The sequence below is a fragment of the Camellia sinensis genome, chromosome 1 (assembly GCF_055761805.1).
Source record: "Camellia sinensis isolate YWXY chromosome 1, ASM5576180v1, whole genome shotgun sequence".
Classification (NCBI taxonomy): Eukaryota; Viridiplantae; Streptophyta; class Magnoliopsida; order Ericales; family Theaceae; genus Camellia; species Camellia sinensis.
Window position 1 is genome coordinate 225,255,979 of NC_138961.1, and position 17,132 is coordinate 225,273,110.

General features: G+C 41.2%; 1 protein-coding gene across 1 annotated transcript; it reads left to right on the forward strand.

The window, feature by feature from the left end:
• Positions 1-221: 221 nt before the first annotated feature.
• LOC145790649 (uncharacterized) lies at positions 222-1,008 on the forward strand. Its single transcript, XM_082868967.1, has 2 exons — positions 222-315; positions 547-1,008. The coding sequence occupies exons 1-2, from the start codon at positions 250-252 to the stop codon at positions 841-843; spliced, it is 363 nt and encodes a 120-aa protein (XP_082725093.1). The 5' UTR covers positions 222-249; the 3' UTR covers positions 844-1,008.
• The last annotated feature ends 16,124 nt before the right edge of the window (positions 1,009-17,132 follow it).

Here is a 17,132-nt window from a genome sequence, read left to right on the forward strand (position 1 = left end):
CGGGGGGCTGGTTGGCCCGCCCTGCCTGCTGTACTGACTTTCTGGGGGCAGGGTGGGACGACCTATCAGATCCCCTTCGTCCCTCCGCCGGCTGATCACGAGTTCGTCGGCGTCCCCGACTTACCTCCGGTATGTATTACTACACTCTTGTATAGTCATTTCATTTCAGTTTGTTTGATATTCCACAGAATATTGATGCATCTGATATTTTTGCAGGCTTCTTCTGCGTATACCCGGCAGTCATTGGAGATGAATGCCTCCATGATGGGGATGCTCCAGCGGACCTTTGATCTCCTGGCCCTCTACAGCATTCCGGTATGTTCTTCTGACACTGGCCTCAAACCATTCATACACTGCTTCACATAATCTGATGCATGGCACAACACCTGATACACTAATCTCACAGCATCTGACACACTGCATACACTGCATTCTGCACTGTTAAACTGCCCACGGCATATATACACTGTACTCATACACTGCATTCTGCACCGTTAAACTGTCCACAGTATACTGATGCATTTCCCTTTTTGTGTACCTTTTCAGCCTCCTTTCCATATTCCTATGGCAGGAGGTGCTCCAGCTGGACCTTCCGTCCCTGCCCGAGGGAGAGATGAGGAAGGCCGAGTATTCCCCCGCTCCAAGGCGGGGCGTGCTCATGTCGGGAGCAGCTCGCGAGCTCCAATCCCGGATGATGATGATGACGAGGAGTCAGAGGCGGAGGCAAAGGCGGAGTCCGAGTCATCAGAGGAGGAGACCGGAGGCGGTTCTAGCTCGGGCTCTGACGACGATGCTGATGATGCTCCTGGACCCTCGTCCAGGAAGAGGACCAGGACAGACTGATGGCCTCTGGAGTCGCTGGACATAGATTTTTGTTGTTTTTCTTCTTTCTTGTACTTTTCCTTTTTGTTGGTAGTTAGATTACCTTGTACTGCCGCAGGCAGATTTTGTTTTCCTCAAAACTTTGTACTTGAAAAAGATTATGAAATGAACAAATTTTTACTTAAAAATTGTTACATTTACATATCTCATGCATTGCATCGCGATCCATCATGTTACACCTCAATGTAAATGAAATTGATTGGTTGTCTGAAAATTGAACACGTGCACTGTAATAATCAGATAACTAAATAGCCAACAGCAAAATAACCCAAGCAACCCACTGCCTGATTCTGGATACACAGCCCTCGCTCTACTGTGGATTAATCTGCATACAGCTCATAACGCAGCATTCGGTTCATTCTGCACACAGCAAATTCTGAACAAACGGCCTAATCTGACAAAACGGACTACAGCGGTGAAACCAGCTGGAGTTGAAATACAATCGGATATAGAGAATGACATAACATTCTGAGCATAAACGATTAACTTTCAGAAAAGGGGTTTTCTTAATCGGGGTATTGAGCCTACAACTGAACACAGCAGGGAGGACTCAAACAAAGAGGTACACGACCTAAACACAACGAGACACGCTCGGGAAAGACTAAAAACAAAAGACGAGACCGTCAAATGAAAGAGACACGACACACAGACGCGTAAATGAAGACGGGGGATTTCTGATCATGAGGAGCTAGTTTCTCTGGGTATTGTTTCCCACCCTTTCTGATTTGTGATTCTCACATCACTCTGGCACTCAAACTCGATTTTTCTCTCAAAACCCTTTTCCTCACTTTTCTCTCAACTCACACCTCTCTATTCTTCATTATCTCATTTTTCATCCCTCCCCGGGGTGATTGATGGATAAATAAAAGGGTGTGGGTTCATGCTCAACACCGTTAGCTCACGGCTATTTCTTCTAGCGGGTAGAGCGCTCTTCTGGCAAGTACATCGATGGCGGGGTAAAGACAGGACACCTGACTCAACTGTGCCCCTAGTTCATCATTTTAACCATTACTTTCGTTTTGGTTTTCTACTAAAACAAGTTTAATTAAAATGAGAGTCGGATTAACGTACTTGTTCGATTTTTGATTTGAAAACCATGCAAGTCAGGCAGTAAGCACTGAAAATTTTCCTTTTTTGGGTCCAAGACAATGGTCCATTTTTGGAAAATGGAATAGTTTTCGAGAAAATAGTCAACCTCAGTAAAAATTTTCAAAAACTATTTTTCAAACAGTCAATGCTCAATGGGCATGGAACTTACTCTTTGAGATGCGCAACCCCGGATCGGAGGAAATGGAAAATTGCCCCTGGTTTGAAAAAAAGGGGGGGGGAGGCAACGGAAAGTTGCCCCTGGTTTGAACGGTGGCTCACGACGGCTCGTGGCAACGGAAAGTTGCCCCTTGTTTGGATGGTGCCGCAGCAATCCGCAAACAGTCTTCATTGGTGGTGGTTGAACTCTCGGACACAGCGATGACGAAGATGGTCACAACAAATATGTGGACACAGTCGCCTTAGAAGCGTTGGCGACTAGACTTTGGGATGGAGTCGAAACCATTGCATGGACTGAGACGCTATGAAAGCGTTGGGGGCTGGACTTCATGATGAAGTTGCCTACGTATCTCAAACATGAGAATCAAGCCTCACGTAGTTCCGGTTAAGGTACTCTCGGGTATTTTAACCTTCACTTTTCAGGCTCTAACTTTTGCCAAGGCGCCCGATGTGGGTTTTCGACCTTGCGAGCTTCTTTTCATTTTCTTTTTCACATTTTTTTGTATTCTTTTCTTTTCTTTTTTTTTCTTTTTGTATTTTTTGCTTTTTTGTATTTTTCTCTTGCTTTAACTTTTGCCTGGGTCGCCCTTCCGGGTTTTCGGCCCAGCGAACCTCTCAAAGGGTAAAAGTGTAACAAGTCCATTCCAAATGGTTTTTGAAGTTGAAACCTCTCTGCACCTAAGAGAACAGCTGTTGCAATGATTTGTAGAAGAATCCATTCCGGTTGCTCCACGAGCTTCTTCTGGTGAGACCTACTCTTTTGGTTCGACTTTGGTGCCTCTTGTTCGAGGGCTGCTTTTGATCCGGCCATACAGACCTTCTCCAACAGTTGACCGTTGAACTTTCTGAACGGGTTCAAGGTTTGAAACGGACAGGTTGAATCTTGAGGCTGAGAGCGATCCTAGGCCGCACAATCTCAAGAGCAGTTCCACACAGGTCTTCACAGGGCCATGTAAAACATTTGTTTTTGAAAGTTTTTAAGAAAGCGACGAATCGCTCGTGCCGAAGATAGTGTGGAACCAATCTGGATCAAGCCAGGATCCTTCTCAGTACTCACGCCGACAAGCATGATTTCATTCATTAAAAGGCTTAGAACGCCTCTCTTTCTCTCAAAATGACCAAAATTTTGCAAAACCCGAGGAATCCCTTCCTCTTCGTTTCCATCACCGCAGTGTTCAAAAGGGATTTTTTTTTTTTTTTTTTTTTTTGAAAAACTTAGGTTAATGCAATGAGTTTGGCGCACAGGAGAGCAGGCGAGATGTACTGTTGGCCCAATCAAATCCTCTGGCACTTATGCTGAAAGTAAGCATGAAGTTGAGATAGCAACAGCTGTTTCATTCAGATTCGTTGGTGTAATTGGCCCCTTGGTAGAAACAGACTCAAAACAAAAACAGATAATTACAAAACAAAACAGTGTCTGGGACAACAACCCCAGAATCACTTGGTATTCTATACAAAGGGGACTGACTCGCTACAACAAGACAGACCCTTAAGCAAAAAGACTGACTCAAGACAAAGAGACAGACTCAAAACAAAAGACTGACTCGATACCCAAGCCAGGATTTACAAAGCTAGCGTCCACAGCCACTTAAAAATGCGTGCCAGATGCCACATTCAAAATATACCAGATGCCGCCCGCAGGTGGTTCTCCTTCTGACTACATACTTGCAGTATCTGTGTCCTCAAAATCCAATAGCTGAGTGCTAACGGACTTGGCTGAGGTGGGCGGGAGGATAACCTCGTTATCAATCAAATCTTGGACCTCATGACGGAGGCGGAAGCAATTGTCGGTAGCATGGCCTGTCTGCTGGTGGTACGCACAGTACTGAGCAGCATCATGCGTTGCAGGGAGATTCTTCGGGAGAGGCAGAGGCTCCAAGGGTTTAAGGTGCCCCCTCTCGGCAAGGATCTGAAGTGCCTTGGACAGAGGCATGTAGAGAGCATGAAAGGTCCTGCGCCCCCGGGGTAGGTATTTTGGAGTCTGAGCGCTCTTACTAGCCGCACAAGCGAAAGGGTCGGCAGGCGCCACTTTAGCTCTCGGATCTTTCCCGGGTGCAGGGGCGGGAATAGGAGGAACTGCCTTGGCATGACGGGGCCTATCCCGATTTTCTGACTGGCTTGAACTACCCTCAGGTGGGGTGGGGAAAGCATCCTCCACAGTCTTTGCCACAACTGCGGATATCTGTTGCTTGTTCATCCCCCCGGCTTTCAAAGCCTCGACTGCCCACAGCAGTTGTTCGATAGGATCGGCATCTGCCTTCATTTTGTCTTTTCCTCCGGCCTCAGCCTGGTCAAGGGTTTGGGTTGCTACTTCAGAGCGAAGCCCGGTTGTTGCTGACATGTCGTGGCTGTAGCTGGAAGCCACCTCTAGCTGGCTGAGCTCTATCACAATCCGCCCCAGCAGCGGGGGCTCCTGTGGTATGAAATTCCCGGCATACGGTGCCGCTGGGGGCGAAGCTGACATTCCGTAGGCGAGATCCGCCACAGACCTCTGGAGATCACCTATCATCCCCATTAGCTCAAATGTAGTAGGCTCGCGAGCCTAGTATAGCTGGGGGGCCCAGACTGGGTGCACAACAGGCGACCTGGGTGGATGTGACACATCAATGCTGGCCTCACCTTGCAGGGTGATCCCTTGCTCTAATGTGGTTGCCATAACCACGATCTCTTCTGAATTCTGCGTCATCACAAACCCTGCCGTGGCAAAGGGGGACACTGGCTATTCTGTACTGGCTCTGGACACTCTGAACTGAAAGGAGAAACAAACAGCATTTCAGCCCAAACAGATCAAACACTTGTGTAGCTGAACAACTGCATTCCACTACTGATCACTGTTCCCAGAAATCACTGTCCCAAAAACTGAACCTGATACCCGCAGATAACTGATTCTTATAACTGACATTGATACTGGTGTCCTCAGTTCTGATACTCAAACTTGCAAACTGATATGTACTTTCCCTGTAGAAATACATTCTAAAAGCACATAGCAAGTAAAGAGAACCAAAACACCCCTATGTTGGGGTAGGGTTTCCCTGTCCTATTTTGTCAGGAGCTAGGGTTCCACTATGCACGCAGCAGTTCTCAAACAACCTAACATCGGGTAAGCAGCCTGTCCTAACTTGGAATGGTCACTATGGATCCGAATATGCACTAGGTTGAATGGTCGAAAAGGGTGCCCCGGTAAACCGGGGTTTGTGTTCCCATGCTATCAGAGCCCATAACCAGTCAGCCTTATGGACATGCCTTGACAAGACAAGCCTCCGGCAAACCGTTCAGGAATGGCAGATGGCAAACACTATGTTCCTAGGCGCACCAATGCAAATGCAATGCAAAGAGACACATAGATGAAGTCAAAATGGGATATCACGAGTTCGAGTCAAGCTCTCTAAAACTCCCCAGCAGAGTCGCCAGAAACTGTAGACGTCCCCGAACGCCCCGGGAGGGTGAGTCCCGTTCTGTTCATTTGTGGGGTCACTACAGCTCGGACTCTCAAATTGTCACGGTTCTTAATCTGAACCAAAGAGTCCAAATCCGGCAAATCGTTTTGAGAAACAGATTTTTGAAAAGAAGTGCCAAACATGGACTGCTTTGCCAGATACAGAGTCGCCACCTAAATATTTTTTAATAGGGAAATTTAGGAAACCCTGACTCGGTGCCTAAGGCCACATGTCCGTCATCACCGGAGTTGTCTCGGCTCGGGAGCTTGGGTACGATCGGGGAAGGTCAGCTATGAGCACCCCCTTTCGCCCGGTCCGAAGACCGGCCTCTACTAACCATGATATCCGATTTTGAAAACATTACGTGTTCTTATTCCATTTATTAGCCTAGAATTACTATGTTATGCGCGCAGCAAACAAGTATAGACTAGATTGCCTAATTTGGAAATAAGCATTGCATATCCGTTCGGTTTTGAAAAGCTCTTTGGAATTTGCTACTCGCAAGTAGGCTAAAATACGGATTTCAACGAGTTTTTCCAACTCAAACAATCCAACCTCCACCCACAGGCATTCAAACAGTTTAACACATAAACATCTAGCCACATGGTAAACATACTGTTATGGTAGCATTCACACGCATGCGATATGCTAAAGCATTAATACTTACATCGTACTCCGTGCCAAAACAGTAAACTAGTTAGCAAACGTGCATGTCCTAGTTCATGTTAAAAAAGGCTAATGCATCACATGCAAAAATGCAATCTAGGTAGGCTCGGCTAACCTTAAACATGGCATGTGAAATACGATTAATCGATGCACGTATTCAAATTGGAATTGAAGTACAAATGCAGTTAGCATGATGTACCGTGCCTAATGTATGCAGTACAAATGCATGAATGCACGCATGCATAGCATAAGGTATGCTAAATTAAACGTGCCCTAATACTAACCATCAAAGCAGGTAAGTAAAAGGGAAGAAAGAAGTGGGGATTGGAAGACATACACACCACTCACACACACTTATTACAGATTTGCCCTCACTCAGAGGGACCAAATAAATATTACAAATTAATTAACTACGCAAGCTAATTAAATATTACAAATTGCCTAATCAGCTAAGCAAATTAACTTAAGCTAAGAAAGACAGCAAATTGCCTCGGGAAATGCGCCGCCATGCATAGGCTGCCTCTGTTTTCTTTCCTCTGCTCCTCTGGAGGCTACCAAAACCTCAGGACTGCTTCCTTGGACAATGGGGATCACCACCGGCTGAATGGAATTGCCACCGGCAGTGTGGTGTTGTCACCGGCACAAACAAAAGCTATCGGCAGAGAAAGGATTGCCGGTCGGCACTTAACACTGCCGGTCGGCAAAGTGTTCCTGCAGAATCTGCAACTCACAGCAACAGAGGGCAAGACAAAGCATGGCAGCACAATTCAAGGCATATATGCACCAACCATGTCTCTTATCATTGTAATGACTCAAAGGGACATATTTCTCGGTTCTTGGACCACCAATCCCGCATTTCCATGCATGATGGCCCAAGTGACCAAGTGTGCAACTTTTATGTCAAATGAAATGCAAACCATACGAGCAAAGTCCCAATCCCTATCACCCAAATCAAGGGACAAGGAATGCATGTTGATGCAATGCAACCTAAGCATGTTATCTTTCATGCAACATGAACAATGCAATGTACTTATGCAAAGCATACAAGCAAACATGCAAGGTAAGCATGCAAACCAAATAGAGGATGGACTTAAACATGAATTAGGCAGCCCTAAATAGGCCTAAAACAGTGGCCAAAATGCTATAATGAGGGACCAAATACACATGCACACATGCACATGTTGAAAGCCAACACTTAAGCACAAATGGGGCAACTCTCAAACACATTTGAAAGAAGATAATCATGGACATAAAGCATGCAACATGAGCATTAAAATCATGTTAAAACATGATGCCAAACCAAGCAATAAATCAAACCAAACATGCAACTCATGGCCTAAGTGCTCAAAGCAAACCAATGGAGTATTGAACTACACTTAGCAAGACCAAACATGGCATGAACTTATTGACCAAAAACAGAGTTTTAGCACATTAAGACAAGGCCTAAGGATCACTTAGATGGCATCTAAGTGGCTCAAAATTCAAAGGCATACACAAGTGCCAAAACAAGGAGCATTGCTACACAAGCTTATAAGGCATTAAAGATGCATCCAAGGTAAACATATAGGCATGCAAATAGGACTGAAATAACATGGTGGATGATTCCAAAACACCAAATCAATGCAAAAATGTCATGCTATACATGCATATACTTAAGGCCAACAAGCCAAAATGCAAAGGGGCTATATGATGCATGCCAAATCCGACCCAAACAACCTAGGACAGACCTAGAACATGGCCAAATATGCACAAAAGCTTCACAAGACTAAGCCTAAAACATGCTCGAACAAAGGCTAACAACCTAAGGCATATTAAGGCATAAGCAAGGCATTACATGGTAGGTATGCTAAGCATGCATGGTGTACCAAAACCAATTTAAAATCATGTTATATTATGGAAATATAAGCATGAAAAATAGTCTATACATGCTCAACACACACTCAAACATAGGCTCCCTTTAGAGGCCAAACCATGCCCTTTTCAAGGACAACAAGGAGAGGGGGTGGCCCTCTCCTTTTGGAGACTTCAAGGCACCATCTCCACCACTGAAATCCCTCAAGATTTCAGTGGTGAAGAGGCCCAAACACCAAAGTCCCGAAACTAGCACAAAATAGCACAAAATGAGGCCTTTCAAGGCCTAAGAGGGGTCAAACACCCTCAAACCACAAAACACTCTTAATAAACAATCAAGAGGGCTAAAAAATACAACTTTTTTGTATTATGAACTAAGCACAAAAACAGTTCTAAGATAGGTAGAAATAAGGTGCAAAAATGGGGAATAAAGGGGTGAGATTCTTACCCTTGAAGACCTCTTCAACAATGATGCCCCAATGGCCTTTCTTGGCTTGAATCCAACACCAAAACACTAAAATCAGTCCCTTAGCACCTCAGTAGCTAGAGGAAGGTGAAATACTAGGTGTTTGTGTGCAATAGTAAGACACAAAACACCTAGAGCACAAAGAGAGAAAAAGAGAGATAGGATATGTATGGATCCTAACCCTAAAAACCAGAGCTTCTCTCTGTGTTTTTTGTCTCTATAATGTCTAAAGTCTCTACTCCTAAAGCCAAGAGACAAGGCTCTCTCTTATAGAAGCTTATTGTCTTGTAAAGCTTACAAGACAAGCTTCCAAGAGAGAGATCCCTCCATACACGTGTATGGAGGGGAGCCAAAAGCAAGACAGCTGTCTTAAAATATCTGCAAAAGCAGATGCACAGTAGTCGGCCAGCCAAAAATGCCATCTTGGCAAAAAAGAATGCCGGCCGGCACTAAATAGTGCTGACCGGCAACAAATAGTGCCGGCCGGCAATATATATTGCCGGTGGCAGCAAAAACCAGCCGGTGGCCTCTAGCCACTGCCGGTGGTGAGTGGGGATGCCTCACAAGGCATTCCCTGCCCCTCCAAGGCAAAACACAAGTGTTTGGTGTGAAACCAGACACTAAACAGTCGAGTTCGGAGATCCTGAGGCAAGGCGCGCGAGCCGAGGCCTCCGGGAACTCCAAACAAACACAAACATAGATAATCACCGAGTGTTCAAACGGTGACGTCCAAGTCTTGAGGACGGTCAAAAATGGGGTGTCTACACATGCTACTTGTGCATTTTTCACATGCCATGTTTAGGTTAGCCGAGCCTATTCTAATTGCATCCTGCATGTGTTGCATTAGTCAATTTGACATGAACTAGGACCATGCATGTTGGCTAACTAGTTTATTGTTTTGGCTCGGAGTACTCGGTAAGCATTTATGCTTTAGCATATCTCATGCGTGTGAATGCTATCATGACAGCATGCTTACCATGTGGCTAGATGCTTATGTGATAAACTGTTTGAATGCCTGTGGGTAAAGGTTGGATTGTCTGAGTTGGAAACACTCGTTGAAATCCGTGTTTTAGCCTACTTGCGGGTAGCAAATTCCAAAACATTTTTTCCAAAACAAACGGATATGCAACGCTTATTTCCAAATTAGGCAATCTAGTCTATACTTGTTTGTTGTGCGCATAACATAGTAATTCTAGGCTAATAAATGGAATAAGAACACATAACGTTTTCAAAAACGGATGTCACGGTTAGTAGAGGCCGATCTTCGGATCGGGCGAGAGGGGGTGCTCATAGCTGACCTTCCCCAATCGTACCCTAGCTCCCGAGCCGAGGCAACTCTGGTGATGACGGACATGTGGCCTTCGGCACCGAGTTAGGGTTTCCTAAATTCCCCTATAAAAAATATTTAGGTGGCGACTTTGTATCTGGCAAAGCAGTCCATGTTTGGCACATCTTTTTTTAAAAATTTGTTTTCTCAAAACGATTTGCCAGATTTGGACTCTTTGGTTCAGATTAAGAACCGTGACACAAATCGAGTCCGAACTATAGTAGCGGGGTCCCCCCACGCGGGCGCATCTACAGATGGTCTTGAGTCTTGTTTGTGCATTGATTAAACTTGTACAAATTGGTTCCTTAGCCATCATGCAATGAAATTGCTTGATTGGTGGTTTGAGGGTCAAGTGTATCACTCATTTGAGATTTTTTTTTTATGATAAGGAGGGATACACAGTACAAACAACTTGTGAAAATACCCTATTTTTGCCCTATTTTCTCTCTATTGCAGCATGGAATTGTGCATCACCAGTGGCCGGCCGACCACTGTTACTGGTCGATAGGCCATCATTGTTGGACGGCTACCCCTCAATGGCCAGCCACCATTACTGGCTTGCCAAACCACCAATGAATTTTGAGCAGTGTGCTTGTGAAGCATGGCAAAGTTGATCTAGAGAAGGAAAATAGTGCAAGGGTTGTGCAATAGAGGCTTTCGAGGGCAAACAACAGATGTTCTTTGGATTGAAACCGAGCATGCATGGGCCTCCCCCACTTCCTGAGAATAGTTAATTAGTTTAATTAGCATTTAGCCATTTATTTATTGTACTTAGTTGTAGCTAATTAGTTTGTTTTTTACTTATTTAATTAGTTTTGATTAAACTAGTTTGTGCTATAATATTTAATTAGCTTAGCCTAGTTAATTTAATTATTCATTCAAGTTTTGTAATAATTAGTTAAGTAGTTTAGCTAGTTATTCATTTTGGTTTGTAATAATTAGCTTAGCTTAGCTTAATTAGCTTAATTAGCTTAGCTTAGCTTAGTTAAGTAATTTAGTTTAGCTATTCGGACTCTCCTTCGTGAGAGCGTATTGTAATAATGTGTATGTCTTCTAACCCCACGTCTTTCTCCCTTTTACTTAATCGCTTTCGATGGTTAGTTTAGGAGCATCACGTTTCAATTAGCATATCGCATGCTTGCATCCATTCATTTGTATTGCATGCACTGAGGCTTGGCGCATCATTTTAACTGTATTGTTGTTTCAATACTTCTTTGAATACGTGCTTACACCATATGTTATTTAATTGATCCATATAACATGTTAAGTAGCCGAGCCTATTTTAGTTGCATTATTGCATGTGTTGCATTAGCTATTTGGCATAGTTAGGAATCATGCATTGTTTTTTCTAACTCTTTTGGTTTATCTTGGCTTGGAGTACTAGGTGAGTTTTTAGTGCTTTAGCATACTTGCATGAGTGTGAGTGATTGCCATGACTAGCATGCTTGCCATAAGGCTAAGTGCTTACTTGTTGAACTGTGTGAATGCCTGTGGATAAAGGCTTGTTGTTTGAATTAGAATGATTCAATAAATGTATGTTTAAGCTCACTTTGTCAAGTGGCAAATTCATAAACTTTAAGCCCACTTTGTTAAGTGAAAAATTCAAACCCTTTTCGCAAACAAACATGAAATTAAATTGTTCCAATTCAGGCAAACTAGTCTATACCTTGTGTGTGCGTATTACATAGTAATGCTAGCCTAATAAACTAGAACAAGAGCATATAATGTTGATAAAAATCATATCATGATTAGTAGAGGCCGATCTTTGATCGGGCGAGCGGGGGTGCTCAAATGTATTCAAGACCTTCCCTTCTCGTACCCAAGTTCCCAAGTTGAGGCAACTTTGGTGATGACGGACATGTGGCCTTTGGCACGAGTCATGGGTTTCCTAAATTTTCCCAAAATAAATATTTAGGTGGCAACTCTGTATCTGGCAAAGCAGTCCAATTTTGGCATTTTTGATTCAATCGATTTTCCAAAAGATTTGCCGGATTTGGACTCTTTGGTGTTTATCAATTTCACATTGCACTTGTGAGATTAGATTAAGAACTGCGGGAGTCCGAACTGTAGGGCTTTCTTTCAAACTTCCGACAAGGGGCGCGAAAAGCCAAGCTACATTAAGATACCCACGCATCCCAACCGGAAGTAGTCGTTGTACAAGTACATGACAATCATGACTTTTGAGGCCTGAGATTTTGCCACTGTCAGCATTCACGCAGCTGGAGATGTTTGCTGCATGTTACGACCCAAACCCGCCCCTATAGGTTTAGCGTCGTAACCGGCTAGTAATCCGTGATTACCGAAGGCCTGTTTTATAATGATGACAATAATACAATATAAAAGGGTTAGCGGAAGCCAATCAATAATACAAAATGCCGTCCAATGAGCTGTGGGGACTTAAATGAACAAAACAGATTTCACACACTTGGAATTATACAAACACTTAAGTCCATAACACGCATGTGTTCATAACAAAACATAAGCTAGGGAATTAAATGCCATTGCCAAAAACAATTAACAAAACTCAATAAACATTCTTATCTCATAAACACAATGTCAAAAGGGTGAATTTGAATCACCCAATAAATCTTAGACATGCAAGGTACGGAACCTCGCAATGAGGCACAGTAGTTGGCTTGACAAAAACAGGGTTCGGGTCGACACTGCTAACTTTGATCCGGTGCTCGATCATCTACATATATAAAACAAACAATGAGCTAGAGCCCAGTGAATAACAGATGTGTAAAGAGGTTAAGAATGATGTCCTTACAGTCTTTGAAACAGTCGATTATCATTAGAACATTTTCAGTCAGTATCATTTGTCAATCAATCGTTCAATCGCTCGATTCAATCAATCATATTCATATAGGTCATACGTGGTACATCCAATAACAACAATACAATAGGTCTTAAAGATTGAACGATCAATTGATGGCCATCAAATAATAGACAATAGTTCTAAGAATTGGAACTGATAAATATCTCTGTAACAATAGCAAAATCCATAACAATGACAATAACAATACGTTATGGATGCCACGAATACAATTCAAAAGAGGATCATCATTCAATCAATAAAAAGTAACTGTTCAGAAACAATATAATTTATCATTCAGAAAATAAATACAATTTGAACATATCTTTACAACATTGTTACTCACAGTGGGCTTCTTGAAACACGTGCTAAAATGCACTAAAGATGTGGCGTCCGACCTAAACAAACAAATTCAAGCATAACACAATTACAATCGCATTATTACAATACCACTCAATTCGATAGTTTGATCTGTATTCGTTTTCTCTTGTTCGATTCTCATTCGATTCTTTATTTTGTTTCATGTCTATCAAACGTACATGAATGCAATGCACATGAAAAACATTTTAAGATGATGCAAGCGGAGGTCCGAAAGGTGGAAAAGTGGAGCAAAAAATGAAACCGGGACTGCTCAAAGGGGCCGCACGTGCAGGAGCATCCCTACACCTGCTTCCGTAGGTGCAATTATTTCAGAATACATTTCAAAACTACCTTGTTTTCCGCACGTGCGAGACCCTAGGCTGTACGTGTGGTTCTGGGTCTGTTTGGTTCGAAAATCTGCCTCATTATTGAAGTCTTCATTTTTCAATTGCAACTCCATTTCATGCAATTCAAGACCCAAAACCTTTCATGAACATATTGAACTTTACATATTTAACTTTCAACATATTTGTAACTTCAAATTAAAACTACATTTCCATGCAAAAGCTTCAAATTTTATATTGTTATGAAAGTTCATAGAACTTGTACATTTGAACTTCAAATCTTCAAGACCCATGGTATTTCCTCTCAATTTTGGACACTCATGTAAGAAACAAATGTATGATCATGGATTTCATGAAATCTATGCCATGCAAGGATCAAAATTTTAGATTCAAAGCATAAAATCATGGAACCATACATGTATGAGTTCTAAGTCCAACACTTTGAAGATTTCTTGTAAAACCATGCAAGAAATGATGTATTTTGAAATTTCAATTTCATAGTTCAAGAAATCCTTTTGGAAACTTTAGAATCCATGAAGTTCATGCAAGAATTTATATGATATAACAAGAATATTATGAATTCATGCCATGCATGGTAAGTGTTAAAGATATAAAGAAACCAATACATCTAATTTCTTATTTTTATGATTACATATTTACATACACATATAGCTTTCCATAATAAGCTTCAAATTCTCAATTCCCATGAAGTTTTCTCTTCAATTGGAGGTTGATACAAGGACATGAATGTATGATTATGAATCTTTAAAAATCTTGTCATGCATGTATAAATTTTCCATTTATATCAACATCTCTTACAATCAAGTTTAATTCACCTCATCAAGTTTATATTCTTCTTAAATAATCTAGAATTCCATAAATATGAATGTGATTCTTCAAATTGGGGAGATACAAGCAAGGAATTCTTACCTAGAGTTAAATAATTGAGTTGAATTCCTACTTTTCTTTCAATTTTCTTCTTCTTCTTGGTTGTTGTGGGGATTGAATAATAATTATTTTAAATCAATTTTATAAAATAAAATTGAAAGCAAAATAGATTTTGAAAAAATAGGTTTTTACAATTCAATAAAACTATATATACATATATATAACAGAATAAGTAAAAGATAAAGAAAAATGGTTCAGAAAATAGCCTGTGTGATTGTGAGAGGCATGTCACAGACGCTGTCCTAAAGTCGTTATGCACTCCCTCCGTGCTGGTTTTAGCAATCACAAACGACTCCAAGACGGATCTGATACGATGCACAGTTGCACCAGAAGAATTTGCTAAGAATGTATCGATTGCCTAGAAATATGAAATATAAAAATACTGTAATGAGGAGAATGAGGGAGAGGGAGAGAGAGAGAGAGAAAACAGAGAACGTTGTATATCTTTTCCTAAGTAAGAGTCTTATTTAAATAGGCTCTTTGGTGTCTGTTAGGAACAGACACACCCTTTGTTTTGAAACTAAATATTTATTTAAAATTTAAACAAATAAGATGTTAAAAGAAAATATAAATAAATAAATAAATAAAAATAAAAATAATACAAAATAAAATACAAATAAATATAAATAAAGTTTTGAAACTTTTAGGAAATTTCCAACATTGGTGGTCTAAATGAACTCACACATACTCTCTCTCTCTCTCTCTCTCTCTCTACGTGTATACTAGGAGAGCTCAACACCAAGCACCCACTCTCTTCCTGTGCTGATTATAAAATAGGCTCAAGGATATGTAATGAGCTTCTAATTATTCAAGACTTACACTTAAGTGGAAAATTAGATGGAATACCAAAGTCACTTACATTAAATTAATTCCCACCCTCTTATAATCTCAATTAAACTAAATTAAAATAAACTAAGGTTAATTAGGCTCTAATTGCTTAATTAATTATTTAATTATAACTCGTTAAAATTAGCGAATCAAATAGGTTTAATTTTCATTCTAACCTATCTGTTCAAAGTCAATAAATCTCATAACAATCAATAACACTTAATCACATAATTAACATGTAGGAACATAGTTAATAGTTCCAATTAAGGCTGAATTCAATCACAGACAATTTCAGTAAACTGAATTAATTTTCAATTAAACTTCCCAAATGGCTCTAAAAATTCCTAGAGCCCATCGATGCACTCAATTTCAATTTGTGCACCCAATAAGATTGTCGATTTCAGTTTCAAAGTTGTAAACTTTTTCCTATTTGGGTAGATAGGCACAAATTAAATTATTAGGCACTTAGTTCAATTAGAATTAACACATAATTAATTAATTAAAATCACGATTAGCAAGTCTGGGTCGTCACACTGCATAACTGTCAGGATACTTGATTGATTTCAAAAAAGTACAAAAGCCTTGTCTTTCTTTTGTGGATAATGCGTACATAGCTGGTGGCTTCACAAATGACCCATCTCCATGCCTCTGTAGGTGTAACTCCTTCCGAATTTTTAAATTTTCCAAATCAATTTGTGCTTTTTCTGTGTCCTTGTTTTTTCCATCAACATTTAATAGTGTCCCCCATCAAATTGTCACAAATGTTCTTCTCTATGTGCATGACATTAAGGTTGTGTCGAAGCTTAAGTGTCTTCCAATAAGGCAACTCAAACATAATGCTTCTCTTTGTCCAATTGAACACTGGATTTTCATCCTTTTGTCTTTTTCTGTTATTTGGATGTTTTCCAAATGGCTTATATGTCCCAGTCTCAATCTACTCTAATATTTGCTCCCCTAATAACTCCACAGGTCTGCGCCTGACCTCATTTTGTCCGTTAAACAACTTGCTCCTTCGTAATCTGTGGTTCTTGGGCAAGTAACGACGAGCACCCATGTACCCTATCTTATTTGTTAACCTTTGTGATGATGTGTCCTCGTTACAAGTGGGCCAAGCCAAATAACCTTTGGTAGTCCACCCAGACATGTACCATATATAGGGAAGTCGTTGATGGTCCACATCACTGCAGCATGCATTGTAAATGATTGTTCGTTTTTGGCATCATAAATTTGCACCCCATCCCCCTATAACTCCTTTAACTCATCAACTAATGACAGCAAGTAAACATCAACATCTCTTCCAGGTGCCGATCATCTAGGAATAAGCAATGACATCATGAAGAAAGGCTTTTTCATACACTTCCACGGTGAGAGGTTGTAAGGCATTAGGATAACGGGCCACATACTCTATGATGTGCTCATATTTCTAAATGGATTGAAACCATCAGTGGCGAGCCCTAGCCTTATATTTTGTGGATCCATGGAAAACATAGGATGTTGTCGATCAAACTCTTTCCATGCCTCAGCGTCAACCGGATGTCTCAATATTTCATCATCCAGACGTTTCTCCTTGTGCCATCTCATATCTGTAACGGTTTTCTTGGACATATACAATCTCTTCAATCTTGGTGTCAACGGAAAGTACCTCAATATCTTATGAGGGATCTTCTTACCCTTTTCGTTGTCTAACTTGTATCTAGGCTCTTTACACTTGGGGCAATTATGAAGATTTGCATTCTTCTTCCAAAATAATGCACAGTCATACCTACACGTATGAATGGGAACGTAGCCCAAACCCAAGTCACGTAAGAATTTTTTGGCGGCATATATGGTCTATGGAACAGTCTCATAACACTTGGGTAGAGTGGCCTTGAAAACTTTCATAACCATATCAAATGAGTTATTGCTCCACTAGTTGTACACCTTAATATGAAGCGTCTTAATA

Excerpts from the sequence above, each read along its gene's own strand:
- LOC145790649 (XM_082868967.1), top strand. The coding sequence starts at position 250 with ATGAATGCCTCCATGATGGGGATGCTCCAGCGGACCTTTGATCTCCTG. Across the intron at positions 316-546 it reads TGGCCCTCTACAGCATTCCG|CCTCCTTTCCATATTCCTAT; the intron begins GTATGTTCTTCT and ends GTACCTTTTCAG.